We start from the raw sequence: 24,486 nt of genomic DNA on the forward strand, positions 1-24,486 counted from the left end.
TAAGAGCATCCACCTTGCAGTGGTGGAGCTTCAAGCTCCAGCAGGGAGGGGGGTAGAGCAGGCGGGGGCATGGCTGGTGCACACCCCAAGGGGTGGGGCATGGCACGTCATCCGCAGGGGCGTGGCGCGTGTCCTGGGGGCGTGGCATGCTGCCTTTGGGGTGTGGCACCCAGTGCGGGGAGGCCAGCCACGATGTCACCCCACTGGGATTGTGCCGCTGGGGGCGATGCACTCCCCCTGCACCCCTGTTCCTCTGCCAGTGCCACCTTGAACCAGGGAGACTATGATTCAGAAAGTTGAGTCTGACTAGCCACAATGATCAAGGAGTGACCCTAGACTCCCTATCAGCCTACTCCGCAGGGCTGTTGTCAATAAAACCATGGAATAGTCCCTGTGCATATTGCCCTCAGTTTGTTTTGTTTTGTTTGAAGGAAAGGTAGGATACAATCTTAATAGACAGACAAAAGGCAATGGTAGGATGTAAAGTCAGAATCAGGATCGAAGGCAAATACCTAATTTGGCTGATATGTTGAGCAGAAACTTTTGACAGACCCTTCTGGGCACTGTGTTTGGAGGCTTAAAAAGAGTGATAGAGGACATATTGCAGATAACAAGAGTGGCAGGAAATTACAACGTTGATTTACCCTGTCAACTCTGAGATGGAAGAAGGGGTTTTCCCATCCTGAAAAAAAAGAGACTTTCAGGCATGTTTTCCTTAGCAGGGAAGCATAAGAGGGAAGATCTGAGAGTGATTTAAAATGTGATTAAAACATATGCCTCAAGGTAAAATATGACGATGAGACTTTAAAAAAACATACACACACACCCGGGGGGACTTGCCTACAAAACATTCCACAATAAATAGCTATGGAGGAGTTCCCAGCATAAAGCCACAAGTTATCTTCAAAATATCTACATCTTTCACACATCAAAAGTTGCTCTGACATGCAGCACAGAAGTGCTTGCCCTGAAACTATCAGTATTAGCGACAGGAGTCACAAAGGAATTTGCTTATAAAGTATTATTAACCCATACATTTACAAAAACGCATGTACATAGTTCAAAAATTCAGAACATCATAGTTCAGAACATAAGAGATGCTTTGTGGGATAAGGCTAAAGCCCCATGTTCTCTATTCTTACAGAGGCCAACCAGATGCCTCTGGGAATCCTGGAATCAGAAACCGAGTGCAACACACTCCTCTTGCAATTCCCATCAGCTAGTATACAAAGGCACACCGCACACAATGAACAATCATCATGCAGAACAGACACCTTTTCTCATCCATGCTGCCCATGCCTGCCATGGTGGTGCCCACTGTCGTTGCTGACATAACCCAATAGGTTCTGCAATTAGGCAGGTAGAACCAGATGCACAAATATAGGATAGCGGACACCAGGTTTCCTAGCAGTACATGTGAAAAGGATCTAGGGGTCTTGGTGGACCACAAGCTGAATATGATTCAACAGTGTGATGTGGCAGCAAAAAAAAAAAAAAAGGTCAATGCTATTCTAGGCTGCATCAACAGATGTATAGGGTACAGATCAAGGGAAGTAATAGTCCCACTCTATTCTGCCTTGGTCAGACCCCACATGGGTACCATGTCTTGTTCTGGGCGTGAAGATTTAAGGAGAATTTGACTTGATGGCCTCAAGCTGTTTTCCAACTCTATACTGCAAGATTTTCCCTAGAACAACATGATCCTTGCCAGATATTGCCGGACTACAATTCCTATCAGCCTCAGTCAGCAAGGCCAATGGTCAGGGATGATGGGAGTTACAGTTCACAATCTCTAGAGGGCACAATGTTGGCTACCCTTGCCCTAATAACAGAGGGAACAGCACCCACATTTGCTGGTTCTAAAAGAGAGCTGAGCTTTTTCTATTTGGCAGACTGTTCTTGCATTCACGTTGAAACCAAAGAAGGCTTCATATAATTATAAGTGCAAGTGAAAAACCACTTTTGAACCTTTAATAATCTATATTTTGCCTACTTTACTGTGGAACTTTGCTGAAGCAGTGGCATTACCCAAGGCCAAGATTGCAACCCATATATCGCTTAATGTAGCCTTATATATTTATTCCATTGGTTATATGAGTCACATATCAGTTAGTGCCTTAGCAGCAGTTGTTTGGATGGGAGGGAAATCTGCATTATGCAAAAAAGCATCCACTGAAAAACACTGTCCTTAGACATCTCCTGTGTATTCCTATACCAGAAACAATTTTGTTGAAAAAAATTAAACAAGGATGTTTCTCCTCATTGGTTCAATAAAAGCCACTAGACTTTTCCAGATTAACCTTAGCTCGGCTACCTTCCGTTTCCACTCCTAGGCTGCTACCCTTACGACGTCTACTCAGAAGTTAGTCCTATTGAATTCAATGGGACTTACTCCTGAGTAAGCAGGGCTAGACATAGACTAGCAAGTATACATCCACATCTACTCTGAAGTTAGTGCTATTTAATTAAATGGAACTTACTCCCGAGTAAATGGGATTAGGGTTACACTAATGTCTACTCAGAATTCATGTGATACTGATTTCATTGGGGCTCACTCCTGTGTAAATTGGGTTTGGATTACATCCTTAGACATTAACAAAAAAAAAAACTTCTAGTATCTAAAAATTTGTGATTCCTATTTTTATCATCAAGACACACATTTTATACCACCACCTCGTCCCAAGACGAAAGATAGCACCAGATATCAGTTGTCTTCTGGTTGTTCCAGAGCGTTACAATCGTTCCTCTTACCTGTAGGAGAAAAAGCAGCGGAGATCCTCCAGCCCCCGTTGAACTGAGTTACTTCCAGCACTAGAGATGCACTTGCAGCCAGATCAGAAACTTGCTCTCCTAAAAGAGGCTTGGCGAATAAACGAGAGGCAAGCCAAACCCAGCAGGGTGTTGTGGGGGAACTTTAACATGAAAAGGGAGGAGGGGAAAAATCTCTCTGCATCCTTACTTTCCAGAGACTTGAAGACGCTCTCTTGAAAAACGGATACTGAGGTGTGTGTGTGTGTGTGTGTGTGTGTGTGTGTGTGTGTGTGTGTGTGTGTGAGAGAGAGAGAGAGAGAGAGAGAGAGAGAGAGAGAGAGAGAGAGAGAGAGAGAGAGAGAGAAATGAAAGACGGGAACAAATGAAGTAGTAAAAACTCAAGAAATTCCACAGTAGCAGCAGCAGCACCCGGGACAGAGCGCTGCGCCCTTGTTGCTCAGAGTGAGGCTAAGTTTGGAAGGATGGGAAGGCAAGGGGCCAGGGAAGTGAGGAGGTGGTGTTTTGGGGAGGGGTCTGTAGCGGGAATGAAGTGTGTGTGTGCGAACCGATGCAGAGTGGAAGCTGGAAGGGACCTTGCGGGTGAAGAAGGAAGCCTTAAGAGAAGAAGGAGCCTTAAGGGACATCAGGGATTTTCTCAAATCCTAGGCAACCCTAAACGCCCCTTTCTATGGAGCGAGCATAATGAATGCAGACTTCATTTGCATTTAGCAAGTCCTAGGTTTGCCCTGAAAGAGATCGCAGGACAGGTAGAATGCGGAACAGAAAGGGAAGCGGTGAAGATTTGTCTCTTGAAATGGAGCAGGAAGGGAACTAGCAGCTGAGGAAGAAAGATTAAAGGAGAGAGTTTTGGTGTTTTGTTCTGTTGTTATGTTTTGTTGTTTTTCGATTTTTTTTTTTAATAAAAAAAATCATTGTCAACTTCTATGCAGGGTCCCAAGCCAAGCAGTTCTGGGACAAGACCCTCGACTGTAACGTTTTGGCTGCCAAGAGTCCAAGAGGTAGAGGGATTTAGGTTTGTTACCTTCTCCACTGGGTGGGTGCCTTCTTAGTTAGAGGAAACAAAGGAGGAACCAGGCTCTCGGTTTGCATGGAGAAGGTCCCAGGTGTCATTCTTGGCATCTGCAGGTAGGGCTGGGAAAGCCCTGCCTGCAACTGTGGACAGGTGCTGACAGACGATGCAGACCAGCATCTCCCACCTGGCATTCTCCAAATGATTTGGACTACAATTCTCATCATCCCTGACCATTGGTCATGCTGGCTTTGGATAGTGGGAGTTGGAATTTGCAGGGCATCAGCTAGGGAAAAGGTGTGCTAGGAATGGAGAGCCTCCAGCCAACAGGCCAAGCAAGACCTAATTTTGCTGGTAAGGCTGTTTCTCCCAAACCTCATCTGCCTGTCACACACGATATCATATGTGGTCAGCTGTGGGGCATGTAAAGAATACATGACTAGAAAACCACTTCCGCTTCCCCACGGAGGTGGTGTTGTGGGCTAGCCTCGAGCGAACTCTCACGATGGGGGCTGAGAGCTCAGCCCCCTCACGAGGTGGGAGTTCCCGCCTCCGTCATACCCGGGCTGGCCAATAGGGTCAGCCGGGAGGTGGGGCTTCGCGACCTTTAAACCGATCGGAGGCGGGAACTCAGCCTTTCCTGCTCTGGCTCCCAACCCGAACGGATCACCCGCCCACCCACCCTTTAGGCTAGGCAGGTTAGGCCGACGCTTCTATGGACTTTGGTTGATCGCCTTGGTTGGCCGAGGGGCCTGGTAGGACTTTTTCCACTTGGGCTAGCCAAGCTGGTTTTTTCGCCTACCTCATAGCAATTCGTCACAACTTGGTTTGGCGGTTAGGCATTGGAAATTTGCATAAAAGAAGAAGGGGGGCAGATTGCGTCATCCTCTGCCCAGAAATTGGAGAAGTAACTCTGTTAAAGGGGTTCCGGGGGTGGTACCTTTGTCCTGGGCCTGCGGAGGTCAGGGCCTTAAGGCACCCCCCAACGGTGGCCACAGGAGGTGTCCCAGTAGATGTACATCACTGGGCTCCTTGCTGGTGGTTAATTTCTCCCAGACTGTAACACACGGGTTGCAGTCGGATATAGCTGGTTAGGTTCCAATGCCTAAGCCAATACCGCTCATCATTCGTAACCAATAAAGTTGTGGCCTTTTCGCCCACTTAAACTTATTCATTGTGTCTCGTATCTTATTTCACGTGGAGGGAGGGGCATTGCCACACAAAGGAAATATCAGGAGCTAGGTTTGGCATGTGGAGCTCACTTACAGACAGCAAGCCCCTTTAAAGTTGTAAGAACACTCCCAAATTAGTCGTAAGTATTATTTTAACGTTTTATCTGAGTACTGCATTAAATAAAAGAGAAACAGCAGAAAAAGCAAAAGTTAAATGTTTCCATCACATTTAGATAGATAGATAGATAGATAGATAGATAGATAGAATGTCCCATGTTTAGGGATATTATGTTTTTAATGACTGATGTTATAATGTATTTTTAGTCTCTGTTGGAACCCACCCAGAGTGGATGCAGAAACCAGCCAGATGGGCAGGGTACAAATAAATTATTATTATTATTATTATTATTATTATTGTTGTTGTTGTTGTTGTTGTTGCTTCCAGCATTACAACAGTAAAAGCAACCACATTGCAAAATTTCTACAATGAGCACAGAGGGATAAAACAATCACATCTAGAAATTTTCAGCATGGAAGAAAAAAAAAAGCTCTTTGCTCGGTTCTGAGATGAAATGGCTCAAGGACCAGTAAATCTGTTTATAATATGGTGAGACAGGTTCACAATGACTGGTCCCACAAACACTGGTGGAAGAATGGGAGTGCAGAAGGAGTGGACCACTCCTGGTACCACTATTCTGGTAGGGTGCCATTGCAGGGCACCCCGCAACATGTGCCATGCACCCACGCCCCCACAGGCAGTGCTCCATGCCCCCAGAATTTGTGCCATGCCCTGCCCTCACGGCCAGCGTGCCATGCCCCGGGGATGTGCGCCATGCCCCGGGGGTGCCAGCCGTGCCCCTGCCTGCTCTCCGCCCCTGGTAGCACAAAGCAGTGGCTAGTAGCTGTATTTTAAAATGGCCGGTCTTCTCAGATAGCCCAATATTGTTGTTGTTGTTTAGTCGTTTAGTCGTGTCCGACTCTTCGTGACCCCATGGACCAGAGCACGCCAGGCACTCCTGTCTTCCACTGCCTCCCGCAGTTTGGTCAAACTCATGTTCGTAGCTTCGAGAACACTGTCCAACCATCTTGTCCTCTGTCGTCCCCTTCTCCTAGTGCCCTCAATCTTTCCCAACATCAGGGTCTTTTCCAAGGATTCTTCTCTTCTCATGAAATATTGGGGGAGCCCAATATTACAAATGCATAACACAGGCATGGCCAAACTTGGCCCTCCAGCTGTTTGGGGACTACAACTCCCATCATCCCTAGCTAACAGGATCAGTGGTCAGGGATGATGGGAATTGTAGTCCCAAAACAGCTGGAGGGCCAAGTTTGGCCATGCCTGGCATAACAGTAGTCTAACTACTGCATAGATAAAAAAATTCCTTCAGTAGCACCTTAAAGACCAACTAAGTTTATATTTTGGTATGAGCTTTTGTGTGCATGCACACTTCTTCAAATACACCACATTTCGTGCATGCACACGAAAGCTCATACCAAAATATAAACTTAGTTGGTCTACTGAATGATTTTTTTTTTTATTTTGCTTCCACTCAGACCAACACGGCTACCTACCTGTAACTACTGCATAGATAATAATGGCTAGGCTACTTGTGCCCAAGAGGGGTCCACACCTGGAATCCCAGCTGAACTGGTGGAAGGTCCATCATGCCACTGTAATCACCTGACCCTCCATCAACTATCTAGGAGGACCCCCAGAGTCCATCAACAATCCTGAGTCCAACCTTGATCTTATAGAGGAGCGTAACTCAATCCATAACAGGTTGATCACCACCTTTCCCAGCAGATGTCTCACCTATCAACCAGGTGAGAAGGAGCAGAGAAAGATGGAATTCATTGGTGTTGGTTTGAATCAAAGGAAATTAGGAAGAGGAGGAGGAAGAGACCAGCAGGCGGATGAAAAGAAAAGGGAAGATGAAGGAGTAAAAGGCACAAGTTTCTCTATTAGATGAGGTGAATGAGAAAAACCGAGACTGAGGCTCCCAGTCCAAATTTAGCCCCACTTGGCCAAGTATTTTGGTCTTTTTATAGCTGCTTCTGAAATAACTTACTGTGCAGGGGAGAAGGAAGGGTGTTGGGTGGATAGAAATATGACCCTAGTTCTGTATAAAAAAAAAAACTCCTCCCCCTTTGAAAATACGGATTCAGGTATTTTGAGCTGAGGTTTAAGCTGAAGAGAGGAAAAACAATAGCGAGGCAGGCTATGCATCTTATCAGATTTGGAGATGGGGGGATGTTATTTTGAGATGAGAAGATTCTTACCAAATTGCTTTCTAGCTTGTGGTCTAAATTAAAAGGCCCGTGGCAGGAATATTTTGGGAGGTAGCTCAGCTGTGGCTTGAAGGCTGGAGCCGCCACTCCACCCATGTAGAAAATTCCCAGGTTCTTATTTTTGGGGCAGCTTTGATCAGAGGCATCTGTTGTGAGGTGCAGAGAGATATCAGCTGGTGCCCCCTAGTTTTGCAAGCAGAAAGCCAGGATTAAAGATACTTTATGGCCCTATATAATATCTTTTGCCTTCCAGGAGGAAGATTCTGAATAGTTTTCCCCCTGATGCAAGTTTGGCTTACCTGTTTATAGCACACACAAGAATGCATTTTTTAATTGATACAAAATCATTCATTCTCAACACGCTTCTTTCAATCAAGATTCTGCCATCCAGATTGGTGTGTGTGGTCACTTGGCGCTGTAGTCAATTAACCTTTACTCAGAGTAGACCTATTGGAATTAATGGTCACAACTGACTTGGGTCTATTAATTTCAGTAGAGCTACTCTGATTGAAATTTTAGTTAAATACACCCCTTCATACAGGAGTGGGGAACCTTTGACCCTCCATAGAATCATAGACTAATAGACCTCCCTAGAGTTATCTAAGGCAGTGTTTCTCAACCAGTGTGCCTCCAGATGTTTTGGGACTACAACTCCCATCATCCCTAGCTAGCAAGACCAGTGGTCAGGAATGATGGGAGTTGTAGTTCCAAAACATCTGGAGGCACACTGGTTGAGAAACACTGATCTAAGGGACGCGGGTGGTGCTGTGGTCTAAACCACTGAGCCTAGGGCTTGCCGATCAGAAGGTTGGCAGTTTGAATCCCCGTGATGGGATGTGCTCGTGCTGCTCGGTCCCAGCTCCTGCCAACCTAGCAGTTCGAAAGCACACCAAAAAGTGCATGTAGATAAATAGGTACCGCTCTGGCGGGAAGGTAAATGGTGTTTCCATACGCCGCTTTGGTTTCGCCAGAAGTGGCTTAGTCATGCTGGCCACATGACCCGGAAAAACTGTCTGCAGACAAACATCGGCTCCCTCAGCCAGTAAAGCAAGATGAGAGCCACAATCCCAGAGCCGTTCGCGGCTGGACTTAACTGTCAGGGGTCTTTTACCTTTACCTTTTTAGAGTCATCTAGTCCAACCCCCTACAATGCAGGCATCTCAGCTTAAAGCATCCATGAGAGATACCCCCCACACACACACACACCTCTCCTTTAAAACACCCATTGAACCTCCCAGGGGAGTCTGTCCCACTGTCAAACAGTTCTTAACATCAGAAAGTTATTCCTGATGCTTAGCTGGAATTTCCCTTCTTGTAACTTGAAACCATTGGTTCAAGTCCTATGCTCTGGAGCAGGAGTGGGCAAGCTTGCTCTATCTTCCCTGTGACAGTCCTTAAGATACAATTCCCATCATCCCTGGCCATTGGCCATGCTCTCTCTCTCTCTCTCTCTCTCTCTCTCTCTCTCTCTCTCTCTCTCTCTCCACTGTATATATGTAATATTTATCAGTTATGTGCATCTGTGCAAAAGGCTTTCAAGTCCAAATGGCTCACCACTAGGGATGCCTACCCACCATACATTTAATGCACATTTCAAGCACATGCCTTCTCCCAAACAATTCAGGAAACTGTAAGTTATCCCTCACAGAGCCACAGTTCCCAGCACCCTCAAACAACTACAGTTTGGAGGATTCTTTGAGAGAAATTATGTGCTTTAAATGTGTGGGGTACATGCAGCCTATGATCAGTATTAAATGATACAGAGAGAAGAAAAGGTGGTAGGTTCAAGATCTGAAGGGAACATAATCTCCTTCAATATAGGGATTTAACAAAGCCTGGGGTGGAGCACTAGAAATCAGAGGGGGCTTCCATCGGGAAAATCCCCATGGTGTGAATGCTCTCAAATAATAACTCCAGTAAATAACTCCTGAAGCTGAGGCTCCAATACTTTGGCCACCTCATGGGAAGAGAAGACTCCCTGGAAAAGACCCTGATGTTGGGAAAGATTGAGGGCACAGGAGAAGGGGATGACAGAGGACGAGATGGTTGGACAGTGTTCTCGGAGCTACGAACATTAGCTTGACCAAACTGCGGGAGGCAGCGGAAGACAGGAGTGCCTGGCGTGCTATGGTCCATGGGGTCACGAAGAGTCGGACACGACTAAACGACTAAACAACAACAACAAATAATTATCTGAGAATCGGCAAGTAAGAGACATAATCAGAGAAAACATTAAAATTATCTCCTGCTGCCAAGGCTGAATGAGCTGCTGCTCAAATATAATGCTGACCACTTGACATATTCATGATTAAATGGTGACAAGACTTGGGAAGGAAATCCCCCTGGGGTGCCAACAGCAGTATGTAGCCCCCTTAACCTGAATGTGGATCTGTCCCTCTGTCAGGTGTGGTGTGGAGACTGGGCTCCCCGATCCCTAACAAGGGAGGAGGCTGCTCCATGCTGTTGGCAACGTCTTCCTGCCCCTCGGCAAGAGGCCAGAGACGGCCACCATATGGGGTACTATCCATTCAGCACCAAGGCCACAACCTATGGCCTAATAAGAACCCTAGATGTAAGATTTGGTGGGATACAGAGGGAGGATGGCAGACCTACAGGTGATTCCCAATGTCTAAAGGTTAAAAAATTAGGTAAAGGACCCCGGGACGGTTAAGTCCAGTCAAAGGCAACTATGGAATTGTGCTGCTCATCTCGCTTTCAGGCCAAAGAAGCCGGCGTTTGTCCACAGCATGACTAAATCGCTTCTGGCACAATGGAACACTGTGGTGGAAGCCAGAGTGCATGGAAATGCTGTTTACCTTCCTGCTGCAGTGCTATCTATTTATCTACTTGTGCTAATGTGCTTTCGAACTGCTAGATAGGCTGGAGCTGGGACAGAGCAACGGGAGCTCACCCCGTCGTGGGGATTCGAACTGCTGACCTTCCAATTGGCAGACCCAAGAGGCTCAGTGGTTCAGACCATAGTGGCACTCACGTGCTTTCTCCCCCAATGTCCATGACAAGGTGAGTGACCATGTGATTGGCCTTGTGGGGTCTGCTGTAGAATCCCAGCGACTTGCCTGCCTTTCCCCCTCCCCATCGCCAAGTTTTAATTCAGTTACTTTTCCTTTCACTCTGATCTTTTGCTCTGGGCTGCTGGTTTCCTTGTGAAAATAAAAAGGACTTTTCCACAGCATCTTCTTTACTCAAAAGCATTAGGGGAATCAAGACTTTAGCTATTAGGCATTCACTTGACACACATACACACACACCCCAAAAAATATTTTACAAGATCCCTAACGATGTGCTCTATTGGGAGCTGGCTTCAGATACCTGGCCATTGACAGACTAAGTTCAATGGGGTTTATTCCAGCCTAAGTGGGTAATGCAGCTTAAATTGTGTAGAAGGTGCCAATTAAGTGCTAAAAGTAATGTCATAGGGAGGAAATGCAACCCAATCATGAAGGATGGGTAGAGAACCAATAGTCCTATGGGAAAGGCATTGTCTCAAAGTTCAAAAATCATGTTCCATATAATCTTAAATCTTGGGAAGTTCAGTGACCTGCATCTGCTTAGGAGCTAGTCAAAATTGGGGGGGGGGGGAGTGGGTGACAAGGACCCTTTCAACAGGCAAATGCTGCCATCTACTGGACCCTCCATAATACTGTATAGCATTGATTCCACTTCCACCTAGTGGGCAGCAGACACGATCTAGGGTCTTCTTTCTCCCCTCCCTTCTCCCTTGCACAGTATGTTATTTCAGAAGCAGCTATAAAAAGACCAAAGTACTTGGCCAAGTGGGGCTAAAATTGGCCTGGGAGCTCTCGGTCTCTTTTTCTCCTTCACCTCATCTAATAGAGAAACTTGTGCCTTTTATTCCTTCAGCTTCCCTTATCTTTTCATCCACCTGCTGGTCTCTTCCTCCTCCTCTTTCTAATTTCCTTTTATTCAAACCAACACCAATGAATTCCATCTCTCTCAGTTCCTTCTCACCTGGTTGATAGGTGAGACATCTGCTGGGAAAGGTGGTGATCAGCCTGTTCCGGATTGAGTTACGCTCCTCTTTAAGATCAAGGTTGGAGTCAGGATTGTTGATGGACTCTGGGGGTCCTCCTAGATAGTTGATGGAGGGTCAGGTGATTACAGTGGCATGATGGACCTTCCACCAGTTCAGCTGGGATTCCAGGTATGGACCACTCTTGGGCACAAGTAGCCTAGCCATTATGATTTATGTTGTAGTTAGATTGCTGTTATGCATTTAATGTAGGGCTATCTTAGAAGACTTGTCATCTTAAAATACAGCTACTAGCCACATTGTGAATCTATCTCACCATGGTATAAACCAGGCATCCCCAAACTGCAGCCCTCCAGATGTTTTGGCTTACATCTCCCATGATCCCTAGGTAACAGGACCAGTGGTCAGCGGTGATGGGAATTTTAGTCCAAAACATCTGGAGGGCCAAAGTTTGGGGATGCCTGGTATAAACAGATTCACTGATCCTTGAGCCATTTCTTAGCACAATCCAAAGTGTTGGTGCTTACCTTTTGAAACCGGATATAGGCTTGCCCACTGCCCACTGACTGTCTCTCCAGAGTGGTGCATGCTCTAGTTATCTCTCGCTTGGACTACTGCAATGCGCTCTACGTGGGGCTACCTTTGAAGGTGACCCGGAAACTACAACTAATCCAGAATGCGGCAGCTAGACTGGTGACTGGGAGCGGCCGCCGAGACCACATAACACCGGTCCTGAAAGACCTACATTGGCTCCCAGTACGTTTCCGAGCACAATTCAAAGTGTTGGTGTTGACCTTTAAAGCCCTAAACGGCCTCAGTCCGGTATACCTGAAGGAGCGTCTCCACCCTCATCGTTCTGCCCGGACACTGAGGTCCAGCTCCGAGGGCCTTCTGGCGGTTCCCTCATTACGAGAAGCCAAGTTACAGGGAACCAGGCAGAGGGCCTTCTCGGTAGTGGCACCCACCCTGTGGAATGCCCTCCCACTAGAGGTCAAAGAGAACAACAATTACCAGACCTTTAGAAGGCATCTCAAGGCAGCCCTGTTTAGGGAAGCTTTTAATGTTTGATGGATTTCTGTATTTTAATGTTTAATGGATCTCTGTATTTTAGAATTTCTGTTGTGTTGGAAGCCGCCCAGAGTGGCTGGGGGAACCCGGCCAGATGGGCGGGGTATAAATAATAAATTATTATTATTATTATTATTATTATTATTATTATTATTATTATGAGCACAAGTACTTCCATGTCAGCCACCTGCCCTACCATTAATGGTGATACCTGGGGGAAGGGAGGATCTTCTTAGTAGTGGCACCCAATGTATTGAAAGTGCTCCCCAGAGAGGTTCAGAAAGTGGCTCATCTCAGAACCGAGCAAAGAGCATTTTATTTTATTTTTGCCCAGAAAATTTGTAGATGTGATTATTTTACTCCTCTGTGCTCATTGTATTTAAGTTTTGCAATGTGGTTGCTTTTATTGTTGTATCACTGGAAGCAACATGGGACATATTTATAACTGATTTTATTTTTTTTGAAAAATAATGTGATGGAAACATTTGCCTATTGCTTTAATTCTTCTGATCTCTCTGAGATCAAACTTTCAAATAATACTTAGGAAAAGATGGGAAATGTTCTTGCAGCCGGTTTCAATCCATTGAACACTTACTATACAAGGTCATCACATCACACACCCCTAATATTACACACACTTGGTGAAAAAATGGAATTTACTGAAAAGTGATCTCTTATCACTTTATTTGTATTTATGTTTTCTATACCTGGATTTACAATGTTTACACTTGGTTTTTGCTAGTGACTGTAGTTGGATTTTTTGGGTGGGTGGGTTTGTTTTACATTGAGAAGGTTACATTTTACATTGAGAGGGCGGTATAAAAAGAAAGAACAAAAGGATGGGATATAAATACAACCAGCCAACCAATATTCAGATAGGGCAAGAAGATCCACAATATCATCTCTGTTGTAGTTGTTGTTTAGTCATTTTGTTGTGTCTGACTCTTGGTGACCCCATGGACCAGACCACACCAGGCACTCTTGTCTTCCACTGCCTCCCGCAGTTTGGTCAGACTCATGTTAGTAGCTTCGAGAATACTGTCCAACCATCTCGTCCTCTGTCACCCCCTTCTCCTAGTGCCCTCAATCTTTCCCAACATCAGGGTCTTTTCCAGGGAGTCTTCTCTTCTCATGAGGTGGCCAAAGTACTGGAGCCGCAGCTTCAGGATCTGTCCTTCCAGTGAGCACTCAGGGCTGATTTCCTTCAGAATGGATAGGTTTGATCTTCTTGCAGTCCATGGGACTCTCATCTCTGTTACCAGGTGGGTATCCATGCAGTGAGAAGAGGATACCTCTGGGCAGGGGTGGCTGATACCCATTAGAACCATTGAGGCGGATGGCAGCAAGCCCAATAATTCATGGAGCCAGAACCAATCACAGGCTGAGTCAACAAATTTTGGTTTTCTGTTCTATCTTCCTCCCTGTTGAGTTCTACAAGGGTCAACTAAGGAGAAAGAAGTTGAAAGGCAGACAGAAAGAGGTTGGTGGGGTATTGCCACATTTGCCCTAATAGAACAGCCTCCACTTTCTCTGGGGCAGCCACTTGCAGCTTCTGAAACAGTAATCTTGTTTCCTGCAAGTAGCTAGTAAATTAGGATACAGGAATCTCCTTTATATCATATACAATTATACTGATTTGGATGCAAACTGCACTGCAAACAGGCTTTCTTCCCCCTTCCTTTTAGACTGAGCTCAATCAGCAGAGCCTGAAACTCGATCTCAGGGTTGTGGATTTGAGCCCCACGCTGGGCAAAAGATTCTAGCATTGCAGAGGGTTGGACTAGATGGAGCTTTCCAGCTCTAAAATTGTATGATTCTATGACTTTGCAGACAGGTTGGCAAGTGTGCAAATGAGGGGGGGAAACATCCATTTCTAGGTAGGGTTTGCAGTCAAATCCTTCCAGCAAAGTGAAAAAAATTTTTTATTAATGACATGATCAATAAGATAGTGGGCACTGCAACGATAACAAAAAGAATAATAGGCAAATAAGATCATACACGGGTGAAGGGAAGCATGGGGAGGGGGGAGGGAAAGGAAGGTATTGAAATTGTAAAAGGATTTATGTTTTCTATGTTTGAATATGTATTGAACTGTTTTAATTGTTGTTTTCTTTTTTAAAAAATTAAATTAAGAAAATTATTAAATAAAAAAACCAAAACAACAACACCAAAGAGACAACTTTAAAGGGGCTGTCTGCCTGTAAGTGAGCTCCACATGCCAAACCTAGCTCCTGATAGTTCCTTTCTAGTCAGGTATTCCTTACATGTGACTTACATTTGACTGTGTCGACCACAGCAAACTATGGCAAGTTCTTAAAGAAATGGGAGTGCCTGATCACCTCATCTGTCTCCTGAGAAATCTCTATGTGGGACAAGAAGCTACAGTTAGAACTGGATATGGAACAACTGATTGGTTCAAAATTGGGAAAGGAGTACGACAAGGTTGTATATTGTCTCCCTGCTTATTTAACTTATATGCAGAATTCATCATGCGAAAGGCTGGACTAGATGAATCCCAAGCAGGAATTAAGATTGCCGGAAGAAATATCAACAACCTCAGATATGCAGATGACACAACCTTGATGGCAGAAAGTGAGGAGGAATTAAAGAACCTTTTAATGAGGGTGAAAGAGGAGAGCGCAAAATATGGTCTGAAGCTCAACATCAAAAAAACCAAGATCATGGCCACTGGTCCCATCACCTCCTGGCAAATAGAAGGGGAAGAAATGGAGGCAGTGAGAGATTTTACTTTCTTGGGCTCCTTGATCACTGCAGATGGTGACAGCAGTCACGAAATTAAAAGACGCCTGCTTCTTGGGAGAAAAGCAATGACAAACCTAGACAGCATCTTAAAAAGCAGAGACATCACCTTGCCGACAAAGGTCCGTATAGTTAAAGCTATGGTTTTCCCAGTAGTGATGTATGGAAGTGAGAGCTGGACCATAAAGAAGGCAGATCGCCGAAGAATTGATGCTTTTGAATTATGGTGCTGGAGGAGACTCTTGAGAGTCCCATGGACTGTTAGAAGATCAAACCTATCAATTCTTAAGGAAATCAGCCCTGAGTGCTCCCTGGAAGGACAGATCGTGAAGCTGAGGCTCCAATACTTTGGCCACCTCATGAGAAGAGAAGAATCATTGGAAAAGACCCTGATGTTGGGAAAGATTGAGGGCACTAGGAGAAGGGGACGACAGAGGACAAGATGGTTGGACAGTGTTCTCGAAGCTACGAACATGAGTTTGACCAAACTGCGGGGGGCAGTGCAAGACAGGAGTGCCTGGCGTGCTATGGTCCATGGGGTCACGAAGAGTCGGACACGACTAAACGACTAAACAACAACAACAACAACAACAACAGTCAGGTATTCCTTACATGCCCACAGCGACAGGCAGATGAGGTTTGGGAGAAACAGCCTTACCAGCAAAATTAAGTCTTGCTTGGCCTGCTGTCTGGAGGATCCCCATGCCTAGCACACATTTTCCCTAGCTGATGCCCTGCAAACTCCAACTCTCACTCTCCATAGCCAGCATGACTAAAGGTCAGGGATGATGAGAATTGTAGTCCAAATCATCTGGAGAATGCCAGGTAGGAGATGCTGGTTGGCACTGGCTGGCAGCACCTGTCCAGCGTTTCAGGCAGGGACTTTCCCAGCCCTACCTTCAGATGCCAAGAATGACACCTGGGACCTTCTCCATGCAAACCGAGACCTGGTTCGTCCTTTGCTTCCTCCAACCAAGAAGGTGCTCAGTGCAAAGGTAACAAAGCTAAATCCTTCACGTTTAGAAGCTAGACTCTTCGTGACCAAAATGTTACAAACAATGTCCCTGAACTGCTTGGCTGGGGACTGAATAGAAGCTTGCTATTTCCACAATAAATTGCAATATTTTTTTTTTAAAAAAAACCCTCTCTCCTTTTCTCTTTCTTCCTCACCCGCTAGTTCCTTCACTGTTCGATTTCCTGTGACAAATCCTCACCACTCTCCTTTCTGATATTCAACCTGTCCTGGGATCTCTCTCCGTGCAACCCTATAACTCGTTCACTGCATAGGAAGTCTGCGCTCAATAGACTCGCTTCTTAGGGTTGTCTAGAATTTGGGACAATCTCCGAGGTCCCTCCAAGCGCCCTCCTCTCTTCAGGATTTCTTCCTTACCCACAAATTCCCTTCCAGCTTCCACTCTATATCATTTTACGCACACCCTTCATTCCCGCTGCAGACCCTTCCCAGAGGCACCGCCTCCTTACTTCCCTTCCCATTTGCCTTCCAAACTTAGTGTCTTCCTTCCAAAATTAGCCTCACTCTGAGAGCAACGGGGTTGCATCGCTCTGTCCCGGTTGCTGCTGTTACAAACGTGGAGTTTTAACTATTTCATTTGTCTCCGTCTTTCATTTCCTAACTCGGTAGGTATCGGTTTTTCAAGAGAGGGTCTTCATAGCTCTTGAAAGTTTTTTCCCCGTCCTCAAATACCCTGCTGGGTTTGGCTTTCCTTTAATTTTCTCCCCAAGGCTCCTTTTGGATAACAAGTTTCTGATCTGGCTGCAAGTGTATCTCTCAGTGCTGGAAGTAACGCAGTTCAACCAGGGCTAGAGGATCTTCGCTGCCTTTTCTCCTGCAGGTAAGACGAATGATTGTCGTTACGGAAGTGAAGCTTTCTGGAACCACCAGAAGAAAACTGATACGTGCTTGATGGAGTCTCGTCTCCTATCTTTTGACTCCTCAGGGGGAAGAAATAAAACAGAATCACTATCCTTCGTGGATGTGAAGGAAGTACCGAATGTGGGACTTGATGGTACTTTGGAAAAAAAAAAATAGGAACCACAAATTTTGAGGTGCTAGAAGGAAGTTTTTTATTCATGTGTAATCATGGGTGTAGCCAGGGGAGTGCATGGAGCAGTTGCCCCCCATCAAGTAAAAAACAACAACAATCTAAATGACTAATTGTGCCGCAGATTTACTCAGGAGTGAGCCCCATTGTAGTACACATGACTCATCTGAGATGAGTCCCCAATTTACACAGGGGTTCTGTTACGAGCCCCTGCACGCACACACGCAAAATCGTGCATAATGGGGAGCACCCTGAAGTGACCCACCCCAGAGCCCAAAGAGCCCCCCCTCCAAAAAAAAGCCTCCCTGACCTCGCATGTCAGTTCTGCCAGTCCACTGAGCTGCCCTGCCTCTCCGGCTGGCGCGTGCAAACAGGAGTGAGAGGGCGGCTTGCAGGTGGCAGAGGGACTCAAGAGGGGCAGCACTTTCGCCTGAGATACACTGCCAAGTGAAACCGCCACCTGGGAGCAACATGGGCGGAGGAGGAAGCGGCAGCATCAAGTGGCCCCGCTCCGCCAGGCGCTGCGATGCAAGCCCCCATACTTTGCAGAGCAGCCCCGAGCTTGGATGGTGGCGACGCACATGGCGAAAAGGAGGAGTGCTAGGTCCTGATGGGCCGTTCCCTTGCCCACTCGTGATTGGCCAAGCGGAGAACCAATCAGGATTTTTAATAATAATAATAATAATTGGAGAAAAATTCGGGCCAAAAAAAGAAAAAAGGTCTGCTGTGGCGCAGTATAGGGCAATTGTTTTGTTCTGAGGGACAGAGGGAGGGAAAGAACATTAGATCCAGAATTATTGAGTCCTTTGAGTGTTAGCAGATGCTGCAGAATAAACTGGGTCAGATCAAGGGTTGTAACGTTGGGTGAGAACCAAAAGAGGACAAAGAAGGGATACAATGTTTTATCTCACTGTATGATCTCTCACCCTCATGTGGCACTCAACCAGCTGAGCTAAGGCTGCTTGGACTGAATCCTACAGTAAGTCCTAGAAAAGGCATAGTCTGGGGTTGTTCTCAAGGATGGGGCGGCGGGGGGGATTTAAGCTGGATCCCAAGCCCATTCAGCTCAGTCATGTGAGTGGATAACTTACCATAGAATATGTTCCTAAAAGGCATGTTTTCCTTCTACCAGGCTTAGACAGAGCAGAAGCAGCACGGCTGATAGGCAGGGTTTGAATCTGAAATAGCTGAATTTAAACCTGCTTGATTTATGACAGCTTCTAGTCCAAAGAGTTGCCCCCTAAGAAAGTAAAGTCACTGAAGCGAAATCTCAGTGCTCCACAGTGTTCTCTCCCCTTCTCTACCCCATTCAATTGACAATGAGAACAAAAATGAGAGATTCATCACCAGCTGCAGGAAACAGTGCAATATTTTTCAGCTTTATAGCATAAACAGGCTTCATTTTTTTCTCATTTTTCCCCAGTAGGTGACTCTGCAAGAAGTAGCTGAAAGAGAAGAGATTGAACATCATGAACAATAATGACCTGCACTCTCCAATCCCTTTGGGTGCTGAGGAGGAATATAATAGAATACACAATGCAACTGAGCTCCCAGACTATACTGATTTTGGTGACGAAACACGGCCATATGATGTAACGATTATTATTATCCTTGTCTGCCTTTTCCTCCTTAGCATCCTTGGACTTTTAGGGAATGGAACTGTCATCTGGTTTCTCGGATTTTGCATGAAAAGGACTGTTTTCTCAACCTATATCCTGAATTTGGCTGTTGCTGACTTTGGGGTCCTCCTAGGCTTATTTCCTTGGAGGATAATTGCCTTCCTTGATAATTTTCATCCGCATCTTGTCAATGTCCATGTTTACTATTTAGCGATCATAAGTGCCTATTGCTTTTTCTCCACAAACCTCATCTGCCAATTTCTGCTGACAGCCATCAGCCTCGACAGCTGTGTTTCTTTCGTCTTCCCCATTTGGCATCGATGCCGCCGGCCACCCAACCTGTCCATCATTGTGTGTGCCATCATATGGAGCCTCACTTTCCTTCTCACTCTCGTGCACATCCTTAATGACATTGTATTCTTTAGAGAAGCTTTTGCTTGGTACCAGTTGCTGGTGAGTGCTGTGTTTTGCCTCCCGCTCATGACTGTCTCCACTCTGGTCCTCTTCATCAAAGTTTGCTTGAGATCACAGCAGAGGAAGCAGGGAAGTGTTTTAATAGCCATCCTGATGGTGCTCCTCTTCTCCCTCTTGTTTGCTTTTCCATTTACTTTCCTTTATTTAATATTTTCTTTTTCCCATCTTACCTTTCGTAATGCACTACACATTGGATCTTTATGCTGCTGCCTAAACAGCAGCATTAAGCCACTGATTTATTTCCTGGTTGGGAGGAGAAAGAGGGGTCAATCCAGGGAGAGCCTGAAAGTCATACTCCAGAAGCTTTTCAAAGAGGAGGAAGACTGCAGAGAGGAGGTAGAAGTCCCAATCCAAACCGCGGTGTGAGACGTTCAAAATACAGTAATCAGAGAGCTCCACAATGACACCTCTTGCTATGACAATCTATGTTCCATTTAGCCCTCTTTTTTGTAAACCTGCTGCTTTTCACTCTTGATTGTACTGTATATGCCTGGGGAGGAGCGGAGATGAACCCTCATCTCATTTCTTCAACTGCGGGTATGTGATGCTTTTAGCACTTTGTGCTTGTTTCACTTTCTTATTGCTCTTTGCTTATTTTAAAGTGATTTCCTGTGGCTACTTTTTGATGTCATTTCAGGGGTAGGGTAAAATTCTCCTAGACCAGGCATCCCCAAACTGCAGCCCTCCAGATGTTTTGGCCTCCAACTCCCAAGATCCCTAGCTAAGAGGACCAGTGGTCAGGGATGATGGGAATTGTAGTCCAAAACATCTGGAGGGCCAAAGTTTGGGGATGCCTGTCCTAGACTGAAGGACTGCAGTGGTCAGGCCATCCCCGTCCAGGAATTTCCATACCTGGCAAAAGGCTCTCAGAGTCACAGTAGACACCTGAGCATCTAGTGAAAAAGATGTATTTAGAAGTACCCCCAAACTTCACACTCGCTCCTTCAAAGGGAGTGCAACCCCACTCAGGGAACTTGCCAACTTACAAAACATGGATGACACCCCACACCCCACCCGCAATGAGCCCCCATCTTCCTAGAATTCTTTTTTTTTAAAAAAATTCATTTTGCAACATCACATAGTGAACACAATACACAAATAAACACAACACAATACAATACACAGCATTGCGAATATACAAAACAAAAAATAAAAATAAAAATCTCTTAAAAATTCTTTTTTCTTCTTAACCATTTTCTGGTGACTTCCTCGAATCCCTCCCATCTGTGCTTCGATTTAATTCCATCTTTACTTTAGCAACTTCTGTGTTAAAGCTCTATACTATATTATTATCTTACTTTCCATAATTTCTATATTTTCTCTCTTAAAATCACCAATCACAGAAGACACCTGAGCATCTAGTGACAAAGATGTATTTAGAAGTACCCACAAACTTCACCCTCGCTCCTTCAAAGGGAGTGCAACCCCATTCAAGGAACTTGCCAACTTACAAAACATGAGGGCACCCCCCCACACACACCCGCAATGAGCTCCCATCTTCCTAGAATTCGTTTTTGAACATCAAATATACACAAATAAACACAACACAATACATTACACAGCATTGTGAACATACAAAACAAAAAACAAAAACAAAAATCTCTTTAAAATTCTTTTTTTTCTTCTTAACCATTTTAAGATGACTTCCTCGAATCCCTCCCATCCGTGCTTCAATTTAATTCCATCTTTAGCAACTTCTATGTTAAAGCTCTATACTATATTATTATCTTACTTTCCATAATTTTCTCTCTTAAAATCACCAATCAAGTTATCTTTCCCTTATATCATAATTTCTGAAACTACAACCTATACTACTTCCAAATGTATCTCAAATACTGCAATATTTCTTTAAATAGTCTTTAAATTTCTTCCAGTCTTCCTCCACCGCCTCTTCCCTCTGGTCATTCTCCCGGTCAGTTCAGCCAGTTCCATATATTCCATCATTTTCATCTGCCAATCTTCAACTGTTGGTACTTCATGTGTATTCCAATTCTTGGCTATCAAAATTCTCGCTGCTGTTGTGGCATACAAAAAGAAAGTTACTGTACATCTTTCTTGGGAATTTTGTTTCCTACTATATCCGACTATTGGGTATCATCTTCCTAGAATTCAAAAACAGTTGATCACCCCTCATCCAGACCACTACTGCATCCAGACATAAATTCAAAGCTTTCACAGCCTCTCCTGATTCCTATGTTATGGAAAGGGAAAGCTGCGTGTCAACATCATTGCACTGCTGATACCTTGCTCCAAAACTCCCAATGTCCGCATCCAATGGCTTCATATAGATATTAAATAGATATGAATGTTAATTGGAGTTCAAATGATAATACTGTAAGAACAATATATCATGTAAAAAGCTTAACATATATTCGATCTGCTTCAGCATTTTAACTTTTCATGTTTTAAAGTATCGTTGTGATTTTTCTGTTTATTCATCTGTAAGCTGCTTTGGGGTGTTTTTTCTTTTTTTACAATCAAGCAGTGTATAAATTTTATGAAATAAATGAAAAGAAATAAATGTGACATTGATGTGGTGCTTGCCCATGCCTTGTGATTATGTTTGTATAGGGGGATAGAAATGGTTAATGCAGAATGACCAATTAGAAAGCTCAGAGGCAGAGCCTACCTGGTTTTGAGGCTCAGCCCAGGGGTTTACCATAGAGAGATAGAGGAGAGAGGGTCAGAGAGAGGCAGAAAAAGTCAAACATGGTGGTTGTGACAGTTAGAGTGAGAGACAGGGGGTTACCATGGAATTGCCTGCTATTGATGGTGGGGAGGAGAAGGATGATCTGGTGGATCTGCTCCTTTCCACGAGTGACAGAAAATGACTCTGAATGCTTGCCCCCTCCACCTAGTTTGCATAACCTACTGCCCTTGGTGATCATGTCTCCCCACCAATAGACACTTTTCCCACCCAAATGGTTGTAGCTGTTGAAATACCAGGAAGTTGTTATCTTCTTTAGACAGCCTTGATTAGAAATGTGGGGAGGAGGTCTTGATTTATTCCATTTGTCTGGTACAGATAAAGAAGTACGTGAGACATGAGCTGCTTCCTCCAGAACCAATTACAAATCTGATCTTCATGACTGTAGCCTTTGGGGACATAAATGACAATAGTCTCCACCTCCTTGGTGAACTGATAATTATCTTTATATCCATTTAATGAGCATTCTCTTGTCCTATGAGGCAGAGAATCAAATTGAGTCCAGACGACGAACAGGAGGGACCGGTTTGCATCTTTGAGTGAGACTGGTAAGATTTAACATTTTCTCCATGGGGCATGAGTGGGGCCACATTTTTCCCCCTCTTAAGTCCTTAGGACCTGCCATTCCAGTGCAAGATGCTGTGTCCTTGTTTTCTTACACTCACCATCTCTGAAGACTGCTGATCTGCAGTTAGTCAGAAGGTTGGGTGAAACATTTACAGGAGAGGCCGGAGCTGCAGTACTTTCCGAAGGTTAATTCCCAAGCAACTCCAGGTAGGGTTGGAAAGACCACTTTTTAAATTGCTAGAGAGTAGCACTGAGAGTCTGTTAGACAAGTCCTGACCTTCATAGACCAATAATCTGACTCAGTATAAGGTCACTTTCTGAGGTTCTGCCAAGGGAGAGAACAAACATTGTACCCAGACACAATGAGAGTACTGTAATGTAATTGATGTATTTTAACAGGTATGCAGAATAGACTGGGTCATGTCACATGACCCAAGTCCAGCGCAGGGAATTCACCTATGATTGATCAGTGAAGTATTGGGATAAGGCAATACGAAGGGAGCAGATATCCATGTTCCTAGAAGCAAACACAATGATGGGGTTCCACTTCATATATAAACATATACACTCTATTTTATTATTGAATTCCTTTCTCTGTTCTGTGAGTGACTAAACCCTTAGTGTGAAGCTGCAATACAATAATTATCCCACTGAAGAGTTCATTTCTCTTCTTTTTATAAGTCACTCATTGAGTTAACACTCAGAATGCCAGTAGAGCACTTTCCTTACTCTTTGTCGTAAGGAAGTGAAGTGAAGGCTAATTACATCCCTTCTCCATCATCAGAGATCTCCACATTAGCTAATTGGGTTTCTTGCAAGCTCTTAGAATTGTCCCCATCAACCTCAGAACTACAGAAGAAGAGAATCTGGTAGGCAAAGAGGACTCCTAAGTCTCCCCAGCATGTTGTGTAGGAGGCTACATACATTGAGTATGTAGATGTAAACAGCTGTCTGGATTAGGGCCAGGCTGAAAGCCAGGAATGTGTGATGCCAACAGCTCTAAACTACAGCTAAATCAAGAGCTGAAGTGCTAATGCTCAGTTTTCTTGCACTAGGAAAATGGCTGGGGCCTTTGGAGGGGAGAGTAAGGTAAACCTTCTGTCATCACCACCACCAGGAGAATCTGTTCATTTGTTTATCAATCAAGTACGATTGCTTCTTAAAGGTCCCACTATTACTTGGGTAACCCCCCACCACCACCAACGTGTTTGCCTCCCATTCATCAAAAACAGCCTTCTTGGTTAGGGGGGAACCAATATAGACATATCAGAAAGCTTGCTATATTTTGGGCGGAATCCTGGGAACTGAGCAACAAAAAGGACACTGAGTTATAATAAGAAAACATGTTACATTACTGCCTGACCTCTCTTTCAGAACGTCCTCCACACGCTCATTCATTCCTAGACTGCTCTTTTTCCATTGGAAGATAGTCCCACCTGGATGCATATGCAGTAGGTAAGAGAAATTCACTGCTATAGAACTTTCTAACAAACTTTCCCTAAACAAGGTGGAGTCCTTAGCACTCTGTCTCCGTCCATTGCCTTCAACCTTACTGATATCTCTTCCTAGGCAGGAATGTTGAGCCTGGTCATAGTAAAAGAAATATGATTGAATCCCAGTTTTAGAGAGACAATACAAATTGGACAATAGGGCAAGGAGACCAGAGACTTCTCTTGCCACCAGTGAATCTCAATTTCCTCATAAACTAACTCACTAAAGAACAAAAACAGATTCATGAGAAGAAATCCAGAGGGGTGTGGCCCATGTGGGGGATTCAGTAATATTGCAGACAATTGCACCTATATGACTTTTGGCTTGATAGACAAAAGTTTTGGGTGTATGTGTGGTTCAATGGGCTCCTGGGTCTCACCATTCTGGGTTTTGCACAGAATACCAGCTGAGTCAATCTTATTTGTGATACTTTCCATTTCCTAGAGGAAACCTTTGCTCCAGAAGAGGAGACAAGATTTCCGC

General features: G+C 44.8%; 2 protein-coding genes across 2 annotated transcripts in view; one reads left to right on the forward strand and one right to left on the reverse strand.

The window, feature by feature from the left end:
* Positions 1 to 2,888, reverse strand: part of COL22A1 (collagen type XXII alpha 1 chain) — a 180,488-nt gene extending 177,600 nt beyond the window's left edge. Inside the window, exon 1 of the mRNA XM_060277589.2 lies at positions 2,752 to 2,888. The gene's annotated coding sequence lies outside the window, so the exon portion shown is untranslated. The remainder of the gene's footprint in view (positions 1 to 2,751) is intronic.
* Positions 2,889 to 18,614: 15,726 nt separating this feature from the next.
* LOC118090501 (mas-related G protein-coupled receptor member H) lies at positions 18,615 to 19,604 on the forward strand. Its single transcript, XM_088676001.1, has one exon. The coding sequence runs from the start codon at positions 18,615 to 18,617 to the stop codon at positions 19,602 to 19,604; it is 990 nt and encodes a 329-aa protein (XP_088532127.1).
* The last annotated feature ends 4,882 nt before the right edge of the window (positions 19,605 to 24,486 follow it).

The sequence above is a fragment of the Zootoca vivipara genome, chromosome 8 (genome assembly GCF_965207765.1).
Source record: "Zootoca vivipara chromosome 8, rZooViv2.hap1.1, whole genome shotgun sequence".
NCBI classification, from domain to species: domain Eukaryota; kingdom Metazoa; phylum Chordata; class Lepidosauria; order Squamata; family Lacertidae; genus Zootoca; species Zootoca vivipara.